This window comes from Carlito syrichta, unplaced genomic scaffold (assembly GCF_000164805.1).
Source record: "Carlito syrichta isolate Samal-C Ts95f unplaced genomic scaffold, Tarsius_syrichta-2.0.1 Scaffold301957, whole genome shotgun sequence".
Lineage (NCBI taxonomy): Eukaryota > Metazoa > Chordata > Mammalia > Primates > Tarsiidae > Carlito > Carlito syrichta.
In genome coordinates, this window is record NW_007246053.1 from 180,792 (window position 1) to 208,642 (window position 27,851).

The 27,851-nt window shown below is 41.8% G+C and overlaps 1 protein-coding gene across 1 annotated transcript; it reads right to left on the reverse strand.

Moving 5' to 3' along the window:
• Positions 1-16,678: 16,678 nt before the first annotated feature.
• On the reverse strand, positions 16,679-23,134 carry KRT25 (keratin 25). Its single transcript, XM_008055818.1, has 8 exons — positions 22,651-23,134; positions 22,257-22,339; positions 21,717-21,873; positions 19,458-19,619; positions 19,245-19,370; positions 18,162-18,379; positions 17,756-17,823; positions 16,679-17,047 (listed from the first exon to the last, which is right to left on the reverse strand). Exons 1-8 carry the CDS (start codon positions 23,077-23,079, stop codon positions 16,938-16,940), a joined length of 1,353 nt encoding a protein of 450 aa, XP_008054009.1. The 5' UTR covers positions 23,080-23,134; the 3' UTR covers positions 16,679-16,937.
• Between the last annotated feature and the right edge of the window lie 4,717 nt (positions 23,135-27,851).

Consider the following 27,851-nt stretch of genomic DNA (forward strand, 5'->3'; position numbering starts at 1 on the left):
ATTATTATTAAACTAATTGGAGCAGTTTTGATGTGGCATCTCATGATTTAATTTTCTTTTCTTCTTGTTGGACATCAAACACTTTTTTTTTTACCCCCTGCGACCTACCCCATCAGATACTTTTTAATGTTCGTTGACCCTTCATAGTTTATGAATTGCTTATGTGTATTGTATATCCATTTCTTATTGACATGGCTATCGCTTACTTAGAGATCTGTATACACTGGGGACATCAGCCCTTGGATGGCCACTTATGACAAGGGAGGTGAAGACCCCAGGTATAATGTGGCATTGCTGAAAATTTGGGCATAAAGTGATTGGCTGTTGGCTTCCATTCTGCACCCAGTCCCCAAGACGGTGGGTTAAGTTCTTGTCTTCTGGGGTGGGGTGGGGAGATGTGGCAGGTGGACAGATGGGTGGGAGTGGTCAGGGCAGGGGATGGGGAATGGGGAGGCTGAGGATGGTCAGGCTAACTAAACAGCCTGCCCATTCCTGGAGCTGCTGCTTTCTTGGAAGTCTGCAAGCCCCCAAATCCTCTTGATTTTAGGCAGATAAGACAGCTGACAGCAGGTGGCGCCAAACCGCAGAGAGGAGAAGGACATTTAGATCAAGCTCCGGCTCTGTGGTCTGACTAGCTGCACACAGGCTTTCCTTGGTTTGTGGATAGGTTTTTTTTTTTTTTTTTTTTTTTTTTAAGGACCAGATTTCATTAAAGTTTAAACTTTTTTCTTTAATTTTTCTTTTTCTCCTTTTACACATTATTTTCTTGATACAAATCTATCCTTTTCTTTCATGCTATTTTTGCTTCTTTTACTTAAAAAAGCCTTCACTATTCCCCAAATACACACATATTATTATTTTCTTCAAATTTAGAGTCTCTAAGAGTTTGCTTTTTTTTAATATTGTAATCTCTGGAATTTATTTTGGTGTGTGTGAGATGAGATTATCCTCACCCCCACCCCTGCTCTCACTCTCTTGGCTAACTAATTATTCCAATAGTCTTTGTTGGGTAATCTACTTTTCCACAACTGGTTTGGAAATGTCATTCTTATAGATAGGTGTGTCTTTTTCTGAAGTGTTGACTCCTGTGTCAGTGGCACATTGCTCTCATTGCTGTAACTTAATATATATATATATTTTTGAGTTGGAGTCTCACTTCGTCGCCCAGGCATGAGTGCAGGGTGGCCACCCTAGCATTACTGGCTGGGCTTAGGTAATCCTTCTGCCTCAGTCTTCCAAAGTGCTAGGATTGCAGGTTGAGCCACTGAGCCCGGCCAATACTGTTATTCTTAACTTGTGTTTCCTGGAAATGGACTCTGAGATGGAGAGATGTGTACAGATGTTCACCAGAGAGTTCTCTTGGGAGATACACCTATAAGGAGGTGGGAGAAGACAGCACAGTGCATAAAGAGAGGCTGGCAGCAAAGCTGTTTTAATGGCAGCTTCAGTTGATCCTTTGGGGAGCTCTGGAGCTGGACTGGGCCTTCATAATTGTTCTAATCTGAGGCAGGGAGGCTGGGCCTTTGTGTTCCCATCAGCCAGTTACTGGCCCATGGACATTCTCCAGGAAGGGGCATAATCTTGGGCAAGCCACTCCATGCTGCCAAGGGCAGTGCCCAGTGAAGACCTGACTTGGAGCTGTCTGCAGCCCACACTCCCGCAGCTGGGGCTGGATGCATCAGCCTGTATCGTCTACCCTGATGTTTTGATATCCGGAGCTCAAGTCATTCCTCATAGTTTTTCTTAGGTTGGTTTTGGTGGCTCATGCCTATAATCCCAGCACTTTGGGAGACTGAGGCCGGAGGATCGCTTGAGCCCAGGAGTTTGAGACCAGCCTAGGCAACATAGCGAGAGCTTGTCTTAACAGAAAATTAAAAAAATTAGCAAGACATGGATGCGTGCACTTGTAGTCCAAGCTATTCAGGAGGCTGAAGCAGAAGGATCACCTTAGACCAGGAGGTGGAGGCTGCAGAGAGCTGTGATCATGCTGTAGTCCACCAGCCTGGACAGTAGAGTGAGACTATGACTCAAAAAATTAAAAAATAGAAATAAAAAACGGGCTGGGCTCGGTGGCTCAGCCTGTAATCCTGCGCTTTTGGGAGGCTGAGGTGAGTGGATTGCCTGAGCCCGCAGGTTCGAGACCCGCCTGGGCAGGTGAGACCTCATCTCTACAATAAATCAAAAAAAATTAGCCGGGCGTGGTAGCGCGCGCCTGTAATTCTGGCTACTCAGAAGGCTGAGGCAGAAGGATCGCCGAAGCCCAGCAGGTCGAGGCTGCAGTGGCCGGAGTGGCCATTGCACTCCAGTCTGGGCGACAGAGTGAGACTCCAACTCAAAAAAAGAAAAAAAAAAGAAAAAAAAAAAGAAATAAAAAACACTTCCTGAGGTCTTCAATTACTGGATAGTATTTGCTGTAATCGCTTCCAGATCCTTCTCTCGACCCAGGCCCGAATCTGTCATATCACTCCTTGATTTTATTCTCCAGATCAGTGATGGCCTCTGCCATGACTCAGACCTTGTCCAGGTACTTGGCCAAGTGGCCGTTGAGGTTCTGCGTATTTTGTTTTTCATCTCCAGAGAAATGGTCCCATCGCCAACACCTTCAGCAACACTGCCGTAGCTGTAGAAGCCTTCACTGGCACTACTGCCAAATCCAGATCCTGCTCCAAATCCAGAACCCCCGTCGAATCCAGAACCCTGGTCGAATTCGGAGACCCCACCAAAGCCAGAATCTCCACCAAAGCCAACTCCAGAGCCTGAGGCTCCTCCCAAGTAGCAACCGAAGCCGCCTCCAAAGCTGCCTCCAAAGCCACCCCGAGCCTCTCCACTCAGGCCACCGCTGCCGGCTTCTTCTCGGCAGCCCCCGGCAGGGCCGCCCCCCAGACCACATCTGCTTCCACTGCTGAAGCTGCTCCCACCAGAAGATGCCCTGAGCGAGCTGCTGCCTCCAGCCCTGGAGCAGGAGGCAGCAGCTGATAGGGTTTGTAGGGTGATGGGAGAGGAGGTTGTAGTTAAAACAACTCATCATATAAACCTCACAAATGGAGCACAGAGTTGCAATGGCCCAAAAAAGCTAACACTCTGCTCTAACAGTGTGCTGTTACTAATTGCTTTACTGCCAATATCTGCTCCCAGCACACATTTCTTCCTCTAGGATGGGGCTTTCAGTCTGCTGGAATCGTCATACCAATTGCAGGGTATTGATTAAGATACACCATGATATTTTAGCCTCTATAGGCTAATACAGAGGCTAGCTTAAAATGTCACAGGAACCCAGAAGATGGAGGGGCTATTGGCAGGAGGGCTGTCAAGGAAGATTTCCTAGCTCTTGTGAGACAGAAATGAAGGACAAGCAGTTTGATAGCAGGTAGGGGTAGGCACAGAGATTTCTAGACACAGGGTCAGTGTGAACAGAACAGGATGCCCTGGGAATGGCCTGGTGCTTTTCAGAGATGAGATGAAGTTTGGAGGTCCACCAGGAGCCAGGCTACCAGGGACCTTTATGTAGTGCGGAAGAATTTGTGTGTTGGAGGAGAGAGAGCCAAGCAGATCCACATGGTGGAGACAACTGCCTATGGAGGCTCAGCTGAAGGGAAGAGACTGGGCCAGGGAGGCATCCGGGAGGCTGTTCCAACAGCCCAGGCCAGACGGGGTTTAGGACACGAGCTAAGAAGATGACAGCGGGACTGGCGAGAAAGGGAGAGAATGAAATAGAGGTGATGGCATGGATAATGGTCTTGTTCACCAAAACTGAATACGAGAGGGTGGGGGATGTAGAGGGCGGGTGTTTGTAAAAGTGAGGCCATAATCTCCTCACAAAAGTTATAGGTTTTTCCAGTTGCTTGGGTCAATACCTTGGTGTTGCTACCATCTCGGTCAGGAGTACTGTAGTAGCCTGCTGGTGCATCTGTCTGCTCTTGACCTTGCCCCAAGCTTCTCTCCTCTCAACACAGCAGAATGAACCAGCGTGAATGCTGGGCACTTCTGCTTAAAGCATTCTAGAAGCTTTTCACCTCATGCAGAACAAAAGCCCAAATCCCCGCTATGCAAGATTCTGCATTATCTGGTCTCCTGTGACCCCCAGTGTCGTCATCTACCTCTCACTCATTCCACACTGCTTCCTCCAGTGCTGTGGGCCCCAGGGTCTTTGTGTTTGCTTTACCTGGAAAGCTCCGTTCTCAGATGCTGGCATGGTTTATCTCACTCACTCTCTTTTTTTTTTTTTGAGTTGGAGTCTCACTCTGTCGCCCAGACTGGAGTGCAGTGGCCGCTCCCGGCCACCGCAGCCTCGACCTGCTGGGCTCCGGCGATCCTTCCGCCTCAGCCTTCCGAGTAGACGGAATTACAGGCATGCACTGCCACGCCCGGCTGATTTTTTGATTTATTGTAGAGATGAGGGATCGCTGCCCAGGCGGGTCTCGAACCCGCGGGCTCAGGCAATCCACTCACCTCAGCCTCCCAAAGGCGTGGGATTACAGGCTGAGCCACCGAGCCCAGCTATCTCACTCACTTTCTTCCGATCTTTGCTCAAGTCCACTTTGGAGTAGCCAAGGGTTTTCCGAGACAATGTTTCTAAAATTCTTCTCCCAGTCTTCTGATAGTTCACATCCTCCGGATGTTTATATCCTTCTTTATATTTTACTTTTTTTCTTTGGCATTTATCACTATTTAACACTATCTTGTCCATTGTCTCCCCCTCATCTTCACTGGAGACACCAGCTTAGGTTTTTTTTTTTTTTTAAAGCTTTAGTTGACTGGGCCTGATGGCTCATGCCTATAATCCCAGGACTTTGGGAGGTGGAGGTGAAAGGATTGCCTGAACCGATGGGTTCGAGACCAGCCTGGGCAACATGGTGAGACCTCATCTCTAATATAAATCAAAAACTTAGTTGAGTGTGGTGGCGCACACCCTGTAGTTCCAACTACTTGGAAGGCTGAGGTGGAAGGATCGTCTGAGCCCAGTACGTCAAGGATGCAGTGACCGTGAACAGCCTGCCTCTGTACTCCAGCCTGGGTGAAAGAGTGAGACTCTGACAGGAAAAAAAAAAAGCTTTCATTGAACGATATTGAGAATTTAGTTTTAAACATTCTGCTTATAATGGCAAAGAGAAGAAAATTTGCAGAGAAAGATGTAAGCTTTACGGGGTCTTTCTGATTTGTTTTGTTTACCACGGAATCCCCAGAACCCAGAAAAGGAACCTGTGCATAGTAGGTACTCAACATATCTTTTTACAAGGAATAAATGAATGAATACTTAAGTGTAAGCTATGTTAGACACAGAGATGTGCTTAAAACATCTTTTAAGAAAGGACTCACTGCACAGCTGTGAGGATTGTTAGCTCCTGCGTGATTCCCCATGCTCTGTTCTTGGAACTGACCCTAACTGATGACTGAGCAAGGCAATAGCCAAAAGCACACCCTTCTTGGGGAGGCCACTAACCAGAGACTGACTAAGAGGGGGGGACAAGGACTTAGCTATTTGTTCAATTATAGGACTTCACTAACCCTTGATATATCACTAGGGTCCATTGGACCCAATTGGATTTTTGAGTGTCTTCTTAAAGCAGTTCCAACTACTTGTAAGGATTGACATATTTATGAGTTATATTCTTTCTTAGAAGTCTTCCAAAGACGATTTACTTATTTTTTTAAAAAGGGAATAAAGTTTATTCTATCTTATAATTACTACATGGGCTCACTGGATCTTTTTGTAAGTCAAAGGCACATTATTTTATATATATATATATAAGTTGGAGTCTCACTCTGTCCCCCAAACTGGAGTGCAGTGGCATGATCAGGTGATCTTGGAAGACTCAGATAATCCTTCTGCCTCAGCCTTCCAAGTAGCTGGAATTACAGGCACGAGCTTTCACTCCCTGCTAATTTTTTGGTTTATTGTAGAGACAAGGACTTGCCAAGTTGCTCAGGGTGGTCTCGAACCTCTGGACTCAGGCAATCCTTTCATCTCTACCTCCCAAAGTGTTGGGAATACAGGCATGAGCCACCGTGCCCGGCTACATTATGATATTTTAATGGCTGTATTTTATCCTTAATCTTGAAACTTTTTATTATTTCATTATCCTAGGAATTATTTCGTCTTTACTCATCAATTATTATTAACTATACTAAAAAAAGACTAAAATGAGAAAATGAAAGAATGATGGAATTGCCTAGAAGGATGATGCAACAATGAAATGAATCATCCCTGTTACCATCAATCTTCTCAATGCATTGCCCAAAGTATCACATCACACATCATGCCATCCCTGGGAGCCTGGACCATCCCATTTTGCTGGAAGAATGTGGAGAGCATCCTTTCATCTTTTATAATATTTGTGACCAAAATTTACTTGATGTGATTTACAAGTACACAGGTGCTAAAGGCAAGTATATATACAAAGGTGATTGGGAGGAAGTAGGTAATGTAGAAATGAAAAAAAAAATGGTGCTTATAAATATAAAAATGAAAATGTTTTGCAATTATGGAGCAAAGAGTGTGGCTCCATAGTTATAATAACTTGTGAGCTATCAAAATTCTCAAACATATTGCATTTTGCTGATGCAGGAAGTGCGGGAAGAACCAGAAGTAATGATGAGCTAGAACTTATTGCAGGTGTATTTGAAATCTGCTATTCATATTTACAAAATGGATGTGTATACCTCCAAAGCCAGGAAATTATAGAATAACAATTTGGGTTTTTTATATTTATGTTTATATAACAATTTCTAATAAATTCATTTATACTATCCTCTTAATCTTCTGTGTATTATTTGTAAAAATCACTTAAATTATAAAAAATAAGGCTGGGATCGGTGGCTCACTCTGTGATCCCAGCACTTTGGGAGGCTGAGGTGAGTGGATTGCCTGGTCTCAGTCATAGGGTCTCAGTCTCCTCATGAGGAAATGTGGCATAGACTGGATAGTCCCTAAGCTGTCTTATGTCTTCAAAGTTCTCCAATAACATGGAATTAATTTTAAAAGTCTTTATTTCTGGTTCATGATAGTAGCTACATTTATTGAGGGCTTGAGGTGAACCAGACACTTTCCACAGTGCATAGACTGGATATTTAGTCATCACAATAACCCTCTGACGTAGGCTTTATTATTATTATACCCATTTTACCGGCGAGGACATCAAGGGACAGAGTAGTTAGATAACTTGCCCAAGAAAACACAGCTAAAAAAGGAGTAGAAATTGTTTTGAATCCAGACAGTTCAGGGCCTGCTCCCTTAACCACTTTCAACATTGCTTTCTCTAACACATAGGTTAGCTATGTGTTTTCTGTTGTTTGATATGTTCATTTGATTTATTAATAAGATGAATTAGAGGAAAAAGCCTAAGCCATGGTACCCTGACCTGCTCCCTGAGGCTGGGACACTCAGCTCTAGTCTGAATCCTCACCGGTGACTGCTTCTGATCACTTTCTCATGCCCTGGACATTGATCACCTGGAATTGTGGAAATAGTTCTATGTACAATCACCAGACCAAGCCTAAGCCTATAAATGGCTCCTGACAGATTTTCTGAGATGTGGATAAGAAAAAAAAATCAACTGGGCATGGTGGTTCATGCCTGTAATCCCAGTGCTTTGGGAGGTGAAGGTGAGAGGATTGCCTGAGCCCAGGGGTTCAAGACCAGCTGGGGCACCTTGGCCAGACCTCGTCTCTATAATAAATCAAAAAATTAGCGGGCATGGTGGTGCATGCCTGTGGTTGCAGCTACTTGGAAGGCTGAGGTGGAAAGGGTCACCTGAGCCCAGCAGGTCAAGGCTGAGGTGGCCTTGAGCATGCCACTGTACTCCAGCTTGGGCGACCGAGTAAGACTCCTACTCAAAAATAAATAAAAAAAGGAAACAGATAAAACCAGGTGTGATCCATTTATCTCATGATTTGACTCACCTTAAACTCCTGAGAGCAGATGCTATTTCTTTTTTCAATTTTTCTGGGGCAGGGCCCGGAGGTCCCTTGCGGCCCGGTGTGTTTGGTTACTGGATGGTGGGCATGGCATTGCAGGCAAGACCAGGGACCGTAGTTGAGGGCATTCAGGGGATGTCAGTCCTATGAGATATTTTGATGTTTCAGTAGCTTGTACCAGAGCCTCTGTAGCCCTTCCTATAACTTTGTACAATTTTTAGAAAGGCACCTCCTTCCCCAGGCACTTGGTTGGGGAGTGGATGTGTGTTGAACATTCCAGTATAGGGCATAGTCTGCCAGAACCTAACAGGCATACTTTGTAATAACAGCTCTGAGTTGGGAGTGAGGAGGAGATTTCAGATCTGAATTTCTGGTGGGGCTGCTGTGGGGTTTCTGCGTTTATCCCTAAGGGGTACACATTGAACAGAAGTGAGCTTCACTGCTTTTTAACATCACCAAGGCAACTGTCATTCTTCGTACGTTTGGTCATGTTACTACAGAATGGTTTCTTGTGACAATACGATCGTGGCTAAAATTTTTGCCTAAATTATCTCAGGAAAACTAGTACATAATCCACCTTCCTCTCCCAATTGATTATCTGATCCTCTTGTACTCTTGAGTATCTATTCTATGCTCAAGAGGAAATCATATCCTCTTGTCTTTTGGATATTTCTTATGCTAGGTGTGGTACAGGGTGGAGTGACCTGAGTTTATTTTGACACTGAAGCATTTCGGCAACTAATTCTTTACATTCCTCTTAGGCCTTAGGTGCAGTTTCGAATTGTTTTTGGTACAAGCCCGAGTCACCATTCATTCACCCAGTCAGCCCTGAGTCTGGCGCTGTGCTATACGCTGAGGATTCAAATATGATAGACATAGAACCTGTTAGGCCGGGCATGGTGGTTCACGCCTGTAATCCCAACACTTTGGAAGGATGAGGTGGGAGGATTGCTTGAGCTCAGGAGTTTGAGACCAGCCTAGACAACATAGCGAGACCTCATCTCTACAAAATATAAAAGAATTAGCCAGGTGTGGTGGTACACACCTGTGGTGCCAGCTACTCGAGAGGCTGAGGTGGAAGGATCACCTGAGTCTAGGAAGAGGAAGCTGCAGTGAGCTGCGATTGTGCCACTGCACTCTAGCCTGGGTGACAGAGTGAAACCCTGACTCAAAAAAAAAAATCGAAAAAAGAAATAGCATCTGCTCTCAGGAGTTTAAGGTGAGTCAAATCATGAGATAAACGGATAAACAGGCAATTACAACACAGAGAGAGGATACTGAGCATGGGTGCTATGGAGTGAGTGCTCTGAGGGGACTCCCTAGGAGAATGAGCAGGATCTGTCACAGCCAGGGCACACTTACACCACATGGCACGCAGGTTGCTGAGAGAGCCTCCTGTTCCCACCCCAGGCTTCCTACCTCCTCCGCACTGCAACTGGAGTGATTTTCCCAGAATCGTGGCGCTTGGGGGTCTGACCCTCCCCTGGGCTTCCTGCTGAGTTTTGAATAAAGTTCTAGAGGCTTCTAGAACCTCATGGGGCCCTCCCTCGTTTTTGCTTGCTCTGCTGCAGTCACTCTGGTAGCACTTCTATTTCTGGACCATGCCAGCCATTTTCCTGCCAGTGCTGGGATCGCTGCAGGAACTGCCCAAAGAGCCTCTCCTGATGGGCTCCTTTACCTCACTAGTGATTCCGCTCAAGCGTCGCCCCCTCTGAGAAGTCCTCAATGACCACCCTAACCGAAGGAGCCACGCTGCCCCTGTATTAATCATGTTTTTTAAAAAAAATTCTGTATGTTATGATGTTTTGACATCTTAAAAAGTTTGCTGGCTGGGTAGAGACTGTCCTCCCTGGGCTAGCCAGTTCTTAGAGGCAGCAGAGGCCTCAGGCAGGAGCATGTCTCTCCCAGGCAAAAAGGCCAATCCTGAGTCTACAGTTCCAGCCATCTCCTTACCTACCTCTCACACATCAAGCCAATATTTCCCTTACCCCAAATTGCCCCAGGGCCAGGTATTAGGCAACTGGAGACCTCCCCATAGACCAAAGCCCGCTGGAATTGTTCAAACTTGCCAGTCTTCAGTTGTTGACTCTGCCCTGCCTTGCCTCTCCCATGGAAACCCCAGTAAGGGCTCTGGCCTAGGCTTTCTGGCCAACACTGGTGCTTCCACAGTGTCCTGGGTGGAGTGATGCACTCCCCTTTCTCTTTAAATGTGTAAGTAATAACAAACTTCTTCCAATGGGGTTGGCCCCTCTGTGTCACTGCTCGGTTGTGCCGCTAAATTAAATCCCAAATATAATCTTAATACGGCCTCCAAGTTACCCCTGTTTACCGTCTTTCAGGCACTTAGCAGCATCCCGCATCCTCTGGTTTCTTCACTTGCCTGAGCCCTGTCTTCCTTCATATACAGACTCCATGAAAGCAGGAGCTAGGTTTTCTGGATTCCCATAGTTCTCCTGTTCTGAGGATTACAGTGGACACTGTATTGGTACTTTTTGACCAACTCAATGAATCAGACGCCACTCATGCCTTTGCGCAAACTGGCCTATCTATATCCCTCTATAAAGATTAAAAGTGAAGATTGGATGGAGTGGCTCATACCTGTCATCCCAGTACTTCGGGAGGCTGAGGCAGGAGGATTACTTGAGGCCAGGAGTTTGAGACCAGCTGGGGCAACATAGAGAGATCCTGTCTCAACCAAAAAAATTTAAAAATTAGCTGGGTGTGGTTGTGAGCCTGTAGTCCCAGTTACTCAGGAGGCCTAGGCTGGAGGATCCCCTGAGCCCAGGATTTCGAGGCTGCTGTGAGCTATGATCATGCCACTGCTCTCCAGCCTGGGTGACAGAGTGAGGCCTTCTTAAAAAAAAAAAAAAGAAAGAAAAGAAAAGAAAAAAAGAAGAGAAAGAAAAAAGAAAGAGAGAAAAAAGGAAAAAGATGTACAAAGAAATGGAAACAGAACTGAGTTGGAATGATTCCACACAAAAAATATTAATATTTGTGAGCCCTCTCCAAGTGGCATGGTGATATGTGTTTTAAAAGAACAAATCAGGGAGGATTGCAGAGATAAGTGAAGAGTATTAAATATCCATTTCAATGCTCTCTTCTCCTTCTGAAACCAGCTCATTTTCCCCATAGAACTGTAGCTTGAGAAACTTACCTTTGCCTTATCTGAGTTTCTTTCATAGAAAACCTATGGTCAGTTTTCCCGGATAGTATACGGGAACTGAGATTTCCAGATCATTACAAATGGATAGTGAGACACACATGCTGCCTGTTGACCAGTTTCTCTTCCTTGATCCTATTTTCCTTCCCTGCTATATAAACTACTAATTTATTTGGGCGTCAGGGGGATGGCAGGGAGAGACAAAACTGGGACTTGTCTCTGGCTCTCTGACTGACATCAACCATAAGTCTTTCTCCCAGGTCGATACTCATTGACTTGGGGACTGGCTTTCTGTGCAGTGAGAAACAGAACATAGGTTGAAGCCTGGGCATTCAGCAACACTGCCTCCTAGACCACCCTATAGCCGGATAGATACATCCACCATTTGGGCAATTTTACTGCTGGTGCAGGTCTGTATGGGTATAACTTTAAGCTCAAATAAGGACAGATGCAATTTTATAAGGTTTGGTCTCCTCATGATGTAAACCTTATTTGTAAGATATCAGTGTAAACGCTCAAAAATCCTCACAATTGCTGTGAGTAAACTCAACAGTGACCCAAGAATGAGGTGGTGACAGTAACCAGAAGGAAGAGTAACAGCTTCACTAGGGAGCCGTGAATGCACACTGGCTACGTTGGATTAGTAGAAGCCCAGGAAATGTCTCCAGAAAGTTGTCTGCTTTCCACAACAAAATAATGATTAAATTTCAAAAATATTTTTGAAAGGAAGTGGTATTATTATTGAATAAAAGCCTTATTATGACTGGGCATGGTGGCTCAAGCCTGTAATCCTAGCACTTTGGGAGGCTGAGGCAAGAGGATTGCCTGAGCCCAGGGGTTCGTGACCAGCCTGGGTAACTTGGTGAGATCTTGTCTCTACAGTAAATCAAAAAATAAGCTGGGCTTCCTAACAAAAAGTAACCCTTAAGTTCCTCTCCCACTGTGGGAGCTTTCTGTCCTCTCAATAAATCCTGCTTTCTAAAAAAAGAAGAAAGCTGGGCATGGTAGCGCACACCTGTAGTTCCAGCTACTTGGAAGGCTGAGATGGAAGGATCACCTGAGCCCAGCAGGTCAATGTTGGGGTGGCCATGCCACTGCACTCCAGCCTGGGCAATGGAGTAAGACTCCAACTCAAAAAAAAAAAAGAAAAAAGAAAAAAAGAACCTTATTGCTGAGAAAATTATTATTATTATTATTATTTTGAGTTGGGGAGCTCACAGTCACCCAGACTGCAGTACAGTAGCATGGGCATGGCTTACCAAAGCCTCGATCTCCTGGGCTCAGGCAATCCTCCCTCCTTATCTTCCTGAGTAGCTGGGACTACAGGTGTGTACCACCATGTCTGGCTAATTTTCTTATTTCTGTAGAGATGAAGTCTCACTCTGCCACCCAGGTTGGATTGCAGTGGCATAAATGTGGCTCACTGCAGCCTCAACTTTCTGGAGTAGCTGGGACTACAGGTGCGCACCACCATGCATGGCTAATTTTTTGACTTTTGTAGAGACAAGGTCTCACTCTGCTGTCCCGGCTGGAGTGCAGTGGCGCACAACCACGGCTCATTGCAACCTTGACCTCCCGAGCTCAGGTGATCCTCCCATCTCAACCTTCCAAGTAGCTGGAACTGCAGGTGCATGCCACCACGCCTGGCACTGAGAAAATTATTGATTACTGTTATTGAATGAATGGGAACAGTGGTATAGAACCCAAGGGGCATAAAATCAACAAAGTATCTTCCATTTGACGGGGAATGTCTTTTGCACACATTTATCGCGCACGCATTATTTGTTCTGGGAACTCATAATACTCTTTCTTTACTTACATGCACTCTGCTATCTCTGGGGTGCCTCTGACCCTCTTTTTGAATTCATCTCCATCTGCATCCTTCTCCACTTCTCAGTATATTCCTGACCTCTGGTCTTCACTGTCTGAAGTTTTCTTCATTCTCATCTGCTTTCAGGGTCTCGGAAGTCACCCTTTTCTTGGGGAATCTGAAACCTCTCCTCCTGCTTGACTACTTTCTCCTCCTGTCAGGAGATTAATCTTCACCTTCATGCCCATGTTCCAAGCTAAATTCATCGCTTTTCCACTCCACAGACATCCCTTTCAGCTTGCAACTTCTCTAAACAGCATTGTTATTTTCTAGTTATTGACTAGAATCTTGACATCGTTTTTGGCATCTGTTTAAAAAGTTTTTATTGTATAGTATCTTACATGAAAAGGTTTATAATTTGTCTATGGAGTTTAAATAATAATAATAACACATACATACAGCATCTTAGAAACCCTGTTATTTCTTCCCGACAACATCTCCTCTGTTACTGCCCAGATCAGCGGTCCCCAACTTTTTGGCATCAGGGACCGATTTTGTAGAAGACAAGTTTTCCACAGACTGGTGGGAGGGGTGGGTATTGTCAGGCATTAGATTCTCATAAGGAGCGTGTAACCTAGATTCCTCGCACTCGCAGTTCACAATGGAGTTTCAGTTGCTATGAGAATTGCTGCCACTGATCTGATGACAGAAGATAGAGCACCCCTCACCCACTGGTTGCTTCCTGCTGTGTGGCCTGGTTCCTAACAGGTCATGGAAAGGTACCGGTCCATGCCCTGGGAGTTGGGGACCCCTGATCCAGATATTGTCACTATCCTAAGTGTTCTTTATTACCTACTGTGACATAGTAAGAAATATAAATTTGGATTTTGTCCCTAGTTCTGGTACAGAGCTCCTAAAACCCTTGTGTTTCCTGAGTGATGAGGTGATGGGAGTATTTTTTGTTCTCCTGACACAGAGGTCCTAAATCCTTTGAAATTTCCTGGGTGATAGGAGCGTCTTTGGTTCTAATGCGCCCTTAGATAACTTCAGGGTAGGGCTGGCTTCCAGGTAGACCAAGCCTTGAGTCAAAGCCTAGAATTTTCAGCTTCCTCCCTCCCCTATTCTTTAGGGAGGGGATCAGGATTGGAGTCTGAGTTAATAATTGATCATGCCTACTCAATGAAACCCCCATCAAAACCCCTAAATGAGGGATTCAGAGAGCTTCTGATTTCGTGAACACATTGAGGTGCTGATTGATAGCTAGTATTTGACTTGCTTCTGGTTTTTTCACTATTATGAACAAAGTTGCTATGACCATTCTTGGGCATGTCACCTGTGCACGTGTGTAAGGGTCTTTCCAAGTTCTAAGCCTACTGAGTCTGTTCGAGCTGTTATAACAAAATACCATACACTAGGTGACTTATAAACAACAGAGATTTATTTCTTGCGGTTCCAGAGGCTAGAAAGTCCAAGATCAAAGTGCTGGCAAATTCTGTGTCTTGTGAGGGCCTACTTCCTGGTTCACAGGTGGCACCATCTGTGCCACGTGAGGTCTTTGTAGGTGTGTAGATCTATGAATTGTGACAAACATATATAGTTGTGTAAGGATTTACATCGGAAGCATCATTCTAGCAAATGAGGGAAGATTTGATGATTGGTGGGGAAGACTGGTGTAGGCTACTTTAGCATTTTGAAAATTACAAGATATTTTGTCTAAGTGGAATTTTCTCTTAGATTGTAACATTTTTGATTCATATAATCCAATGGAGGACACGATAAGGCATTTTGGTTCTCATGGTCTCTGGCTAAGATTGTATCAAAAGACAATAAAGGTAATTCAGGGATAATTACAGTGCTTTTAAAGGTCTCTATCACCTTTTCTGTTTAGTATTTCACGTGGAGACTGAAACAAATTTTTATGAATAAATTGCAATACAGACGATCAATCTGTAGAAAATTGAAGGTCAAGTGTCTAGAGGTAATATCTGATCTGAGGAAATCATGTTTTTAGTTAATGTAGCTCCTTTTATTAGGGACGAATTCATTGGTCAAGAGAGTTATGTTCATTGGCTGTAACTTTGTAAGTGCATGATTCCACTAACATAACTTGGAATTTACACTAGAAGTTTTGCTTTAACTTCTCTTACATTTGGAATATTGTTTAAATATATAGCCAAAAGGAAAATGAGATTTGAAAATTAATCATTATAAATATTAAGTATTAAAAAATAAGAATTAGCATGTATTGAGTACTTATCCCATAAATGTACTTTACAATAACATATTTGTTTAATCTTTTTTAATTAATCAATATTTTTTATTATGGTTTTGTGGGGTACAGTTAAGGGTTAGGTGTACAATTACGTTTCATTCAGGCACCCTGTTGATAAGAGGTGTTTTCCCATCCCCAGACAGATATTTGCTACTGTTAATCCCATCCGCCTCCCCCCCCATAGTTTCCCAGTACCGTCAGTCATTTTCTTATAGTATTACATTGGATGTTCAAGGTCCATTATATGAGTGAGAACATGTGATACTCGGATCTTTGTTTCTGTGAGAGGTCACTCAGTATTATAGACTCTAGTTCCATCCAGGTTGCTACGAAATTCATGATTTTGTTCTTTTTTATGGCTGTGTAGAATTCCATCGTGTATATGTACCACATTTTTTTAATCCAGTCCTCTTTTGATGGGCAGCATGGTTGTTTCCAGGTTCTTGCTATTGTGAACAATGCTGCGACAAACATACTTGTGCAGGTATCTTTTTTATAGGGTGATTTGAGTTCCTCAGGGTATATTCCCAGTAGGGGGATTGCAGGGTCATATGGAAGGTCGATTTTTAGAGCTTTTAGGAATCGCCACACTGCTTTCCACAGAGGTTGCACTAGTTTACACTCCCACCAACAGTGTAGAAGTGTTCCCTTTTCACCACACCCTCTCCAGCAGCTGTTATTTTTTTAGTTGTTGATAACTGTCATTCTGACTGGAGTTACGTGGTATCTCAGTGTGGTTTTGATTTGCATCTCCCTGATGATTAGTGAGGTTGAGCATTTCTTCATGTGTTTGTTGGCTGCTCGGATGTCTTCTTTTGTTAAGAGTCTGTTTATATCTTTTGCCCATTTTATAATGGGGTTGTTTGTTTTCTTCTTTTCAGTACATTTCAGTTCCTTGTAGATCCAGGATGTTAAGCCTTTGTCAGACCTGGTGTTGGCAAATACTTTTTCCCAGTCTGTAGGCTGTCTCCCTGCTCTCTTGATGGTTTCTTTGGCTTTGCAGAAGCTTGTCAGTTTAATAAGGTCCCACTTGTCTATCTTCTCTCTTATGACCTGTGGGTCTCGGGTTTTGTACAGGAATTGGATGCCAGTTCTGATTTCCATGAGGGTATTTCCTTCCTTTTCTAAGGTTCTTATGGTTTGAGGTTTTACATTTAAGTCTCTGATCCATTTGGAGTTAACCTTTGTGCATGGGGATTGTTTAATCTTTACAATAACCATTAGAAAGAAGTACTTTTATTATCCCAATTTACAGCTAAAGAACCTGAACTTTATACACTTTCTCTATCATGAAAAGGAATAGGATTCTTATTATGTCAAAATATGGCAGATTGGGGGTTTAAGTGGAAGTATGTTTATTTCTTCTGAATTGTTTCATTTTGAACTGTTGAGAAAAGCCTCATGAAAATCTAGGGGGCATCTTTTTTTAAAAAAATGTTTATGTAAATTAAAAGCTGTAAGGTATTCATAGAACTGTACCACAGACACGAACATTTTAAAGATAAGACAACACCACCAGCAATAACTTGCTAAAGGAAGTTTATTGAATACAGAGAATGGACAACAGAATTCTGTTCGGGAATCAGATGAGTTGTCATATTTGTATGTGACACTCTTCTGGATGAATGGGGAGATACTGTTATTGATTGCCCAGAAAAAGAAATTAACAGAAAGACAACAGGACAGATATTTTTCTTAGACATGCTCATTTTTCTGGATAGATGTATAATGCCTTTTCTTCTCTAATGGTATTTGGCATTTGTTCTCTGTTGTGTCTCACATTAATTGCTTTGAGATTTCTCCTCCAGGGAGTGGAGCCTAGTGGTAAGTATTTTGCTGCGTTGATCTACCTCCTCAAGAACTTTCTTTATCACTATGGCTTTGGCTGAATCTGAAAATTAAAAATTAAACGGAGCTTTTAGAGAATTTTAAAAAAGATGAATAAGAAATTATATCAGTTAAAGGAATACAAGATTTTTATGTGGCATGAACTATGCAGTAAGCACAGATACTTAGACTCTTTTTTGGTGAATTTTGATGGCTTGGTTGGGTAAAAACATGGTGACATGTTACTTTGTTTAAAATGAGCATACATCACTAAAGTTAGACAACTAGCACATACTGATATCTACCACAAATCTTTATTATATCTATTTTATTATAATCTATTCTTACTAATCCATGGTAATATAAAAACAATCAAGTTGTGCATTGAAATGAAATAGAGGCTGGGCCCGCTGACTAACACCTGCAATCCCAGTACTTTGGGTGACCAGGTGGGAGGATTGCTCGAGCCCAGGAGTTCAATACCTGCCTAGGCAACATAGCAAGACCTCGTCTACACAAAAAATAAAAAAAAATTAGCCAGGAGTGGTGGTGCATGCCTGTAGGCCCTGCTACTTGAAAGGCTGAGGTGGAAGGATTGTTTGAGCCCAGGATGTTGAGGCTGTGTCAAGCTGTGATCATGCCACTACACTCCAGTCTGGGTGGTAGAATGAGACTCTGACTGAAAAAAGAAAGGAAGGAAGGAAGGAAGAAAGGAAGGAAAGAAGGAAGGAAGAAACAGTCTAGCATAACAACAGAATTTTATTTTAATTACCTTTGACTTGATTTCCTATGTTTGCAGATCCACAATCTTTAGACTTGTAACCTCCAGACTTACAAGTCCTGTGAAAGTATCACAGAAGAGAGTGATTTAGAGAGAGCCCCTTCAATTCTAGGTTCACCACTGGGTTTTCTTCAGCTCTTTATTAAGAACATATTCAATGGGTGACACTGTTGAAACAACTCTGCTTCAGCATGAAGAAGTATTATTTTTAATTTCCTCACCTGAGACACAGGACTTGTTGCTAATTTGTACCTTGGCAGTCGAATGCCTACTAGGTCAATCATTTAGCATGTGTGATAATACACGGAGCCAAATTAGTTGAGGCTCACTTTCTAGGGATCTAAGTTGCAAGCAGCTTTCAGCCCATTGCACGTTCCCTGTAAGTTATTCTACCTACCCGTCGTCTCCTCCTATAAGGAGGCAGTAGGTTTTGATCTCCTTTTCCAGGTGGGACTTGATGTTCAGGAGCTGTTCATACTCGAGCTTCTGGCCCTCGGTCTCGGTCCTGACCTGGTGCAGCTGCTCCTCCAGGGCCCCGATCTGAGCCTGGATCTGCGCCAGCTGGGCACAGTAGTTACCTTCGGTCTCCGTCAGGGAGCACTCCAGGGAGTGTTTCTGTCAGGAAGCAAGAAAGAGAGCCTGAGACAGAGGTATGGCTGTGCACACATATCTCTGATACGTGATTCTCTCTCTGATACGTGATTCCCTCCTGTCATTAACCTGACCTATCGTTGTTTTAGAGTTCACATTGACACACAGTGAAGATGACTCATGACATTGCTTGATGATGAGCAAATCCTTCTTTTTCTGGTAGGATCGCTCCGAAGACATTGGTGTTGCTCTTTTAACTGTTATCTATACAATCCTACTGTTTTCTTACGTTTTAAGATAATTATAAAAATGTATGTGGATATATATACAGAAGGTGCTAAAAATGTATACACATTTTAAGAAAGGAAATAACTGTATTAAATTGTAATACTCCTTGTAATCCCAGTGCTTTGGGAGGCTGAGGTGAGAGGATTGCCTGAGCTCAGGGATTCAAGACCAGCCTGGGCAACTTGGTGAGACCACGTCTCTACAATAAATAAAAAATTAGCTGGGCGTGGTGGCGTTCAGCTACTTAGAAGGCTGAGGTGAAGGGATCGCCTGAGCCCAGCAGGTTGAGGCTGTGGTGGCCGTGAGCATGCCACTGCACTCCAGCCTGGGTGACAGAATGAGACTCCAACTCAAAAAAACTCAAAAACTGCAATACTCAATATATACCGATAACAAAAGATGAATGCCATCTTTTGAGCAAACATCACACTACATATTGCTTCTGTAATTCAACACAACTTCAAAAAAGAAAAACATAGATAACCACGCTTAAAATGTGTATACATTTTTTTGGCACCCCCGGTCTATAGCTGAAACTGTTAAGGTCTGTAAAGCCAGTTGGCACATGTCTGATATGATCACCTAGGAGATGGTTTCTCACCGTGGCCAGGAGAGACTGAAGTTCAATTTCTAGGGTTTGAAGGGTACGCTTCATTTCGGTCAGCTCATTCCGGGCCGAGGTCGTGGCTCCGACGTCCTCAGAGATCTGCTGCTGCAGCGAAGCACTCTGAAACCACGCAGGCGAGGAAGCAAAATCTTAGTTCTGTGAATATCACTAAAAAAGCAGAGGGGTTGTTTTCTGGGTGAGAGTCACCTTCTCATTGAACCAGGCCTCGGCATCCTTGCGATTCTTCTCGGCGAGGGCCTCGTACTCAGCTCGCATGTTGTTCAGCAGGATGGTGAGGTCCACCCCGGGAGCTGCGTTCATTTCCACATTGACATTGCCTCCAGCCGCACACTGCAGGGCCTTCATTTCCTGGAGGTGCGAAAGTGTTCTGCTAAGCAGTGCAGGAGTCCACAGGAGTCTAGAAGCTTAGTTTTAGAAGGTCTCTTGGCCTTCTGGTTTCCCCCTCCCAGGCTGTGCAGTGACCCCCGACCCCCATATTTTATGTTTCCTGTACAGTTGTTGACAACTCTCAAAGATGGTGAGCTCACTACCTCATGTACTGGCCTGTTTCTTTCTGGAAGAGTTTGGATTGTTCCAGATCTCTTCATTTGGTGAGCCAAGCTCTTGCTCCTGTAACTTCAACTCATCGATTTTAGTTCTACTACCCAGAGGAAATCTTAATTCCTTTTCCAAATGAAAGTTTTTAAAATAGGAATTGTCCTCTGTCTCTTATTCTATTTATTCATGGTGTAAAAGTCTCAACCTTTGTGGAATGGTATTCATTCCACTAGAGGCCAGCTTTGATGCAGACAGCATGAACATGGTTGAAGGGCGAAGTTCAAATAATTGAAATGATTATAAATCAATAAATGTGTGTGTGTGTGTGTGTGTGTGTGTGTGTGTGTATGTGTGTATGTATGCGTGCATGGGCCCTCCAGGGAAGAACACTATCCTCAAAGAATCTCAGCTGTCTAGTAACTTACACAGGGACCTTATAGCATCATGTCAGACTTTGAAGTCCCAGAAATTTCGATGTGAATTCTGGTTCTGTCCTGTAGTGATTGGATGAATTTGGGAAAGTTGCTCAACCTCTTTAAGTTTCAGTTTACTTATCAGAAAATCAAAGATAATTAAAAACCCTTCTCTGTGTTGTTGAAAGAAATGAAAGAACTAATAATAATAACAAGACAGTAATTCTGCTCGGCACATAAATGCTAAACAAATGCTGGTTATTATGATTATTATCATCATGGACACTGGAATCTCTTTTGGAATCAAAGTCTACACATTATTCCCTCTGAGCCGTGTGCTGTTAGAACACAGCGAGTTGGTTCTAAGATTGAGAATGGCAGACATCACTGCAAAGGCCGTGTAGATTGGAATATCACAGATGAGCTGATGTCTCTGCTGCAGAAACCCTCTCCCCACCCACGGATGAGCCTTAATGATGGTAACTGAGACTTCCTCTCCTCCCTGCAACAAATCCCTCAGGCGATTCTAGCATTCTTTCCTCCCTGACAGACCCCATACTTTCTCTACCTCCACAAGTAGTTTTTATTTGAGGCTTTAGCGACAAGTTCCCCAGTTCAAGCAGAAAAGGAAAAATATATACAAATATATGGGTCTGCCTGGAACTGAGGCATTATAAAAATCAATTACTCTAAATTCATCCAAAATTTAGTAGATACTGTGGGCTGATCCATACAGCCAAATAAATGCTATTCGAGTAGTTGTATTTATAAGACAGCCAGACTTCTTACTAACCAAATAGTGTTCTTAGCTCGATCTCCTGTTTTAAGCATTTGGCTTGACTGTGGAAGCCTTTTTGTGTTTAAAAACATCAAATTTATTGTCAAAGGTTAAAGATTTTTTTTTTCTCTTTTACAAAACAGTGGCTCTGAAGTCAATTCAAAGATGTAATGGCCACAATATCCAATTTTCCAACAGTGACCACTTTGGAAGTATACAGTTTGCTTGGAAGTGTAAATTCTGATATACTAGTTTAATTTCAGTATCATTATTTTTATAGCTATACCTCATAAGAATATGTATTAATGTTGTATATGCTTAATGTAGGCATGAAGTAATGTTTTAGTGTTTTAACTCTGCCACTGTTATATAGTAATTTAGATCAGGATGTTTTCAAAGTATATTTATTTTACCTAATTAGATGTAATCTCCTAAGTGGACCATTTTAATTTAGCTAATAATTATCTAGCCAAGCACTGTTCTTACAGCCCTGATTGTTCTGGAAAACATGATTCTTTTTTTTTCCCATGGGAAACTGGATGAGAGAACAAGGGTGAATCTGTACAAAAATATGACAATTGTAAAGACAACTCAGCCCTCATGCCTTCTGACAATGTCTTCAGCCCCAACTTCTCATATAAGAGATTAAGTGTATTATCTCCTGTCAGATGGACAGTGTCTGCAAGCTACAGCAAAATATAGATGGTCACTTCTTACCTCTTTATGGTTCTTTTTGAGGTAAGTCATCTCTTCACTCAGAGTTTCAAACTGAATCTCCAGGTCTGTTCTGGACAGGGTTATTTCATCCAAAACTCTGCGCAACCCATTGACATCAGCCTCTACGCTCTGGTGAAGAGCCAGCTCGTTTTCATACCTTAAAGAGTGTTATTGATTTTCTGATTTGTCACCTGGCTGGAGACAAAGTCACTAACCAATGATAAATGCTAGAACTCTGGGATTTTGAAGATATGATCACAAAAGACATTTTTAAAGTTCGTTGTGTAACAATAATTATTATTTTGAGGAGTTTCACACAAAAAGAACTAGAGCATCGGGCACTAGTTTGATAGCATTTCACACCTTATATCTAATAACCAAAGCATAAAAAAGTAATGACATTCTATTTGTATTGAATCCAGGTGTCTTACAGTGTTGGCATAAGAGCTGATAACATTTAGAGGACAGATTGAAAATAAATGTGACCGAATGCTTTGCATTAATTGCCATTAATACTTTTCACTCTGGGAGTCTACTTACTTGAGTCTGAAGTCATCGGCTGTGAGCCTGGCATTGTCAATTTGCAGGACAGCATTAGCATTGCTGGTGGTGGAAGTGATGACCTAGAAAGAAGGAGTTTGACTTTTTAAAGGCAACTGACTACAACTGGTGAGAAACCAAAAGTGTCTTTTTTTTAAAAAATCAGGAAATGGAAATAATCAAAACTAATATAGTTACTAAGGAGTCAGTGACATTTTTATCATGAAGTTCACCAGCAGAATCTACTTAATGCTTATTTCCAATGCTATTGGAATTCCCTTTAAGAAATCACAAGTAGGAATGATACATGTTTTTAGAATTTAGTAAAGAAAGGAAAAGAAAATTTGCACATAAAAGTACATAAAGGTACTTTATGCGCAGTATAATTTCTTACCTTGTTTTTGAGATCATCGATTATTGGGAAGTATCTGCTGTAGTCATGATCAAGACCACGGCAAGAGCCAGGCCCAAATTTCTCGTACCAGCCCTTGATCTTCTGCTCCAGGTCTGTGTTTGCTTCCTCCAGGGCACGCACGTTCTCCAGGTAGGACGCCAGGCGGTCGTTGAGGTTCTGCATGGTCACCTTCTCATTGCCAGAAAGGAGGCCCCCCTCATTTAAGGTAAAGCCCGCACAGGAGTTGCCTCCCCCTGTGTTTCCTCCAGAAGAGCTGCCACCGAAGGCACAAGAGAAGCCACTTCCAATCCCAGGAAAGCTGCAAGCATTTCCAGCCCCAAAGCTGGCGCCCCCACCAGAGAGCCTGAGCGATCCTGTGGTGGGACGGGGACAGGACCTCCTGGAGGCACTAGACAGTCGGAGAGACATGATGTCAGTACAGGCACGTTGCAGAACTGTGTTCGCGAAAGCCAGAATGGAGTGCCTTCTTGCCTCGACTGTTTTGTTTGCCTTTTTATAGACACTTCCCAAGTGTGTTCTGGATGAAATTCTGCCTACATACAGTAAAACATGGCTTGCCAGCCTCAGCAGGTTGGCATAATTGGATGATTTTTCCTAATTAGTAACTAACTTTGCTGGGATCATTCTGTAGGAGGGCGGTTGCCTTCAGGTTGGTGGTTATCTGAGAAATGGGTCTGGGTGGAGTAAGTCGGGCTCATGGTTACATTTTACCATTTTGAGTGAGTCATTCTTCACTTCCATCCTGAGAAGATAAACCTCATCGGCCCATTACAGAATAAAAATTTGGCGTCATGGTTTTGGGCTATTAAGCCAAAACATTTTCTGCTTTTATTTTTACAACTTTTTTTCCACATAAGTAGAGAATAGAACCATAATCATTATTTTCTGTCTGGTCCTTCAATCACCAGGTTTTTGTTTTTAAATTCCTCTTGCCACTGTTTCTGATGGGACATTAACTTCCATTCCAGCTGACCAGTGCATTGCATTTTGTTGACACTCATGACTGGGGATAGTTGTCTTCTTGTACTTATTTTGGTAATTAGGAGCACACCCCTAATTGCTGTTATGTTTTGTGGGAATTTGAAAGGCCAATTAACTTTATTTCCTGACACTGCAAAACTTGAAGCAAACCTGGAAGGAACTATTTTTCTGTTTTTTACTTCACTGTGGTTTAGCTCAGGTGAAAGCCATCAGTAAGGTATGCACTGGGTACATGTATTTATTGAAAATCCTAAATATTATGGAAATTTAAAAAATTGATCAATAAAATTGTCAAATACATTGCATTTATGGTGTACAACAAGATATTTTGATATATATATGTGTTATGGCTAAATCGAGCTAATTAACATATTCACTGCTCTTTGTGGTGAGAACTCTAAAATCTACTTTCATATTAACTATAGTCACCATATTGTACAATAGACATCCTGAATGTAGTCCTGTTGTCTGAATGAAATTTTGTATCCTTTGACCAACTTCTCCCCAGTGTATTTCCCTGATGATTAGTGATGTTGAGCACATTTAAAAAAAAATATACTTGTTGGCTATTTCTATGTCTTTTGAGAAATGTCTTTTAAATCACATTGTTTTCTTGTTATTGAGTTGTTTGGATTTCTTATATATTTTGAATGTTAACCCTTTATCAGTTGTGTGGTTCATAGTATTTCATCCAACAGATTCACCCATGTTTCATTCAGCAGGTTCATTCATGATGCCACAAATGACAGAATGTTCTTATTTTTTAAAGACGCAATAAAATTCTATTATGTATATATGCCACATTTTCTTTATTTATTTATCTGTTGATGAACACTTAGATAGACTTTCTATCTTGGTTATTGTGAATAATGCTCCAATGAACACAAGAGTACAGATATTCTTTGACATACTGATTTCATTTCCTTTAGATACTCAGCAGTGAGATTGCTGGGTCATGTGGTAGTTCTATATTTGATTTTTTAAAAGACTCTCCATACTGTTTTCTTTTTTCCATAATGGCGATACTAATTGACATTCCCATCAACAGTGTACAATGGTTCCCTTTCTCCACATCCTCACTAGGGCTTGTTATCTCTTGCCATTTTCCTAATAACCATTCTAACAGGTGTGAGACAATATCTCTTTGTGGTTTTCATTTGCATTTCATTGATGATTAGTAATGTTGAGCATTCTTTCATAAACCTGTTAGCCATTTACTTGTCTTCTTTTGAGAAATATCTTTTAAATTGGGTTATTTGTTTTTTTCTCTTATTGAGTTTAGGTCCCTATATATTTTGGATATTAACGCTTCACAATATTTACTCCTAATCTGTCAGTTGTCTCTTCACTCTATTATTTCCTTTGTTGTGCAGAAGTCCTTTAGCTTAATGTAATCCCATTTGTCTATTTTTGCTTTTGTTGCCTCTTTTGGGGGTCAAATATATATATTAAAAAATTTGAGCCAGGCTCGGTGGCTCAGCCTGTAATCCCGTGCCTTCGGGAGGCTGAGGTGAGTGGATTGCCTGGGCCCGCGGGTTCGAGACCCGCCTGGGCAGCGAGACCTCATCTCTACAATAAATCAAAAATCAGCCAGGCGTGGTAGCGCGCGCTTATAATTCCGGCTACTCTGGAAGGCTGAGGTGGAAGGAACACCGGAGCCCAGCGAGTCGAGGCTGCAGTGGCCGGAAGCAGCCACTGCACTCCAGTCTGGGCAACAGAGTGAGACTCCACTCAAAAAAAAAAAAAAAAAATGTCCAGAACAAGGTCAAGAAAATTTCCCCCTATGTTTTCTTCTAGCAGTTTTACTATATTTCAGGTATTATGCTTAAGTTTTTAGTACATTTTGAGTGGACTTTTATATATGGAGTGAGTTTAGAATCCAATTTCATTCTTCCACATGTGGATATCTAGTTTTCCCAACACCATTTTCTAAAGAGACTGTCCTTTACCCATTGTGTGTTATTGTCACCTTTTTCTGGGGAAAATCAATTGAGTTTAAATGCATGGATTTATTTCTGGGCTCTTTATTCTGTTCCACTGGTCTATATATTGAATTTTGTGCCAGTATCACGACGTTTTGATTACTATAGATTTGTAGTCAATTTTGAGATCAGATATTATAATGCCTCTAATTATTCTTTTTGCCCATGGTTTCTTTGACTATTTGGGGTCTTTAATGGTCCTATATAAATTTTAGAATTGTTTTTTATATTTCTATGAAAAATGTCATTGGAATTTTGATAGGGATTGCATTGAATCTGTAGATCACTATGGGTAGGATGAATATTTTAACAATATTAATTTTTTCAGTCTACTGACATGGCATATCTTTCCATTATTTTTGTCTTCTTCAATTTCCTTCATCATTGTTTTATAGTTGACTTATTTCTGGTCTGATCTTGGTGTTTTCTCCTTCTACTAACTTTGGGCTTAGTTTCCTCTTCTTTTTTTTCCCTAATCCTTGAGACATAATTGTAGGTTATTTATTTGAGATATTTTTCCTTTTTTAATGTAGAAATTTATTACTATAAACTTCCCTTTTTGAACTGCTTTTGCTACATCCCATGAGTTTTGTTATGTCTCAATATATTTTTTGATTTTCCTTTTGTTTTCTTCTTTGACATGTTGGTTGTTGAGGAGCATGTTGTTTAATGTTCACATATGTGTGAACTTTCCAAATTTCCTCCTGTTATTGATTTCTAATTTCATACTATTTTGGTCAGAAAAGATAATTAATATGGTTTAAATCTTTTAACATTTGTTAAGACTTGTTTTGTGGCCTAACAGATGACCTATCCTGAAGAATGTCCTGTGTGTGCTAGAGAAGAATGTGTATTCCGCTGTTTTTGGATATAATATATGTCTGTTAAGTCCCTTTGGTCTAAAGTCAGTTTAGGTTCAATGTTTCCTTCTTGATTTTCTGTCTAGGTGATCTATTCATTGTTTAAAGTGTGGTAGTGTGGTCCTCTACTTTTATTGTATTGTTTTAGATTGCTGTCTTCAGATCTACTAATATTTGCTTTATATTTTTAGATGTTTTACTGTTGGGTACATATTTATTTATAATTGTTATATCCTCTTGATGAATTGACCTCTTTATCATTGCATAATGACTTTCTTTGTTTCTTTTTGTAGTTTTTTTTTTTTTTTTTTTTTCTTAAAGTCTATATTTTTTTCTGATATAGGTATAGCTACCTTTGCTCTCTTTGGGTTCTATTACATGGAATATAGTTTTACATCCCTACACTTTCAGTCTATATGTGTCCTCGTACCTGAAGTGAGTCTCTTGTAGGCAGTATATATATAGTCTCTTGTAGGTCTTATTATTATTGTTAGTTTTTGCTTTTCAAAAATCCACTCATCCACTCTATGTCATTCAACTGGAGAATTTAATCCATTTATATTTGAGATAATTATTGATAAACACTTACTACTGCAATTTTGTTAATTGTTTTCCAGTTGTTTTGTAGATCATTTGTTTCTTCCTTTCTTGATGCCTACCTTTTGATTTGACAGTTTTCTCTAATGGTATGCTTTGACTCTTTTGTGCTTCTCTTTTGTGTACCTACTATAGGTTTTTGCTTTGTGGTTAAATGAGGCTTAAGTAGAACATCTTGTAACAAGTTATTTTAAATAGATAACAATTTAACTTCAAGTGCACATAAAACTCCATGCTTTAACAGTCGTCCCCCGGCTACATTTTATGTTTTTGATGTCACAATTTGCATTTTTTTATATTGTGTATTTCTTATCAAATTTTGTATCTATAGCTATTTTTAATAGCTTTGTCTTTTAACCTTTGTAGAATACATAAGTCATTTATATATCCATTACAGCACTAGAGTCTTCTGAATTTGACTGTATATTCACCTTTACTGGAGAGTTTTTTGCTTTCATATGATTTCATGTTGCTAACTGGAATCCCTTTGGCTCAACCTGAAAAAACTACCTTTATTATTTCTTGCATTGGTGTCTGTGCATTTGAAGGAGCAAATGCCTCTTCCAGTTTTTTTTTTTTGAGTTGGAGTATCACTCTGTTGCCCAGACTGGAGTGCTGTGGCACGCTCCCGGCCACCACAGCCTCGACCTGCTGGGTTCCGGCTATCCTTCTGCCTGGGCAACTTGGCGAGACCTCATCTCTACAATAAATCAAAAAATCAGCCGGGCATGGTAGCGCGTGCCTGTAATTCCAGCTACTT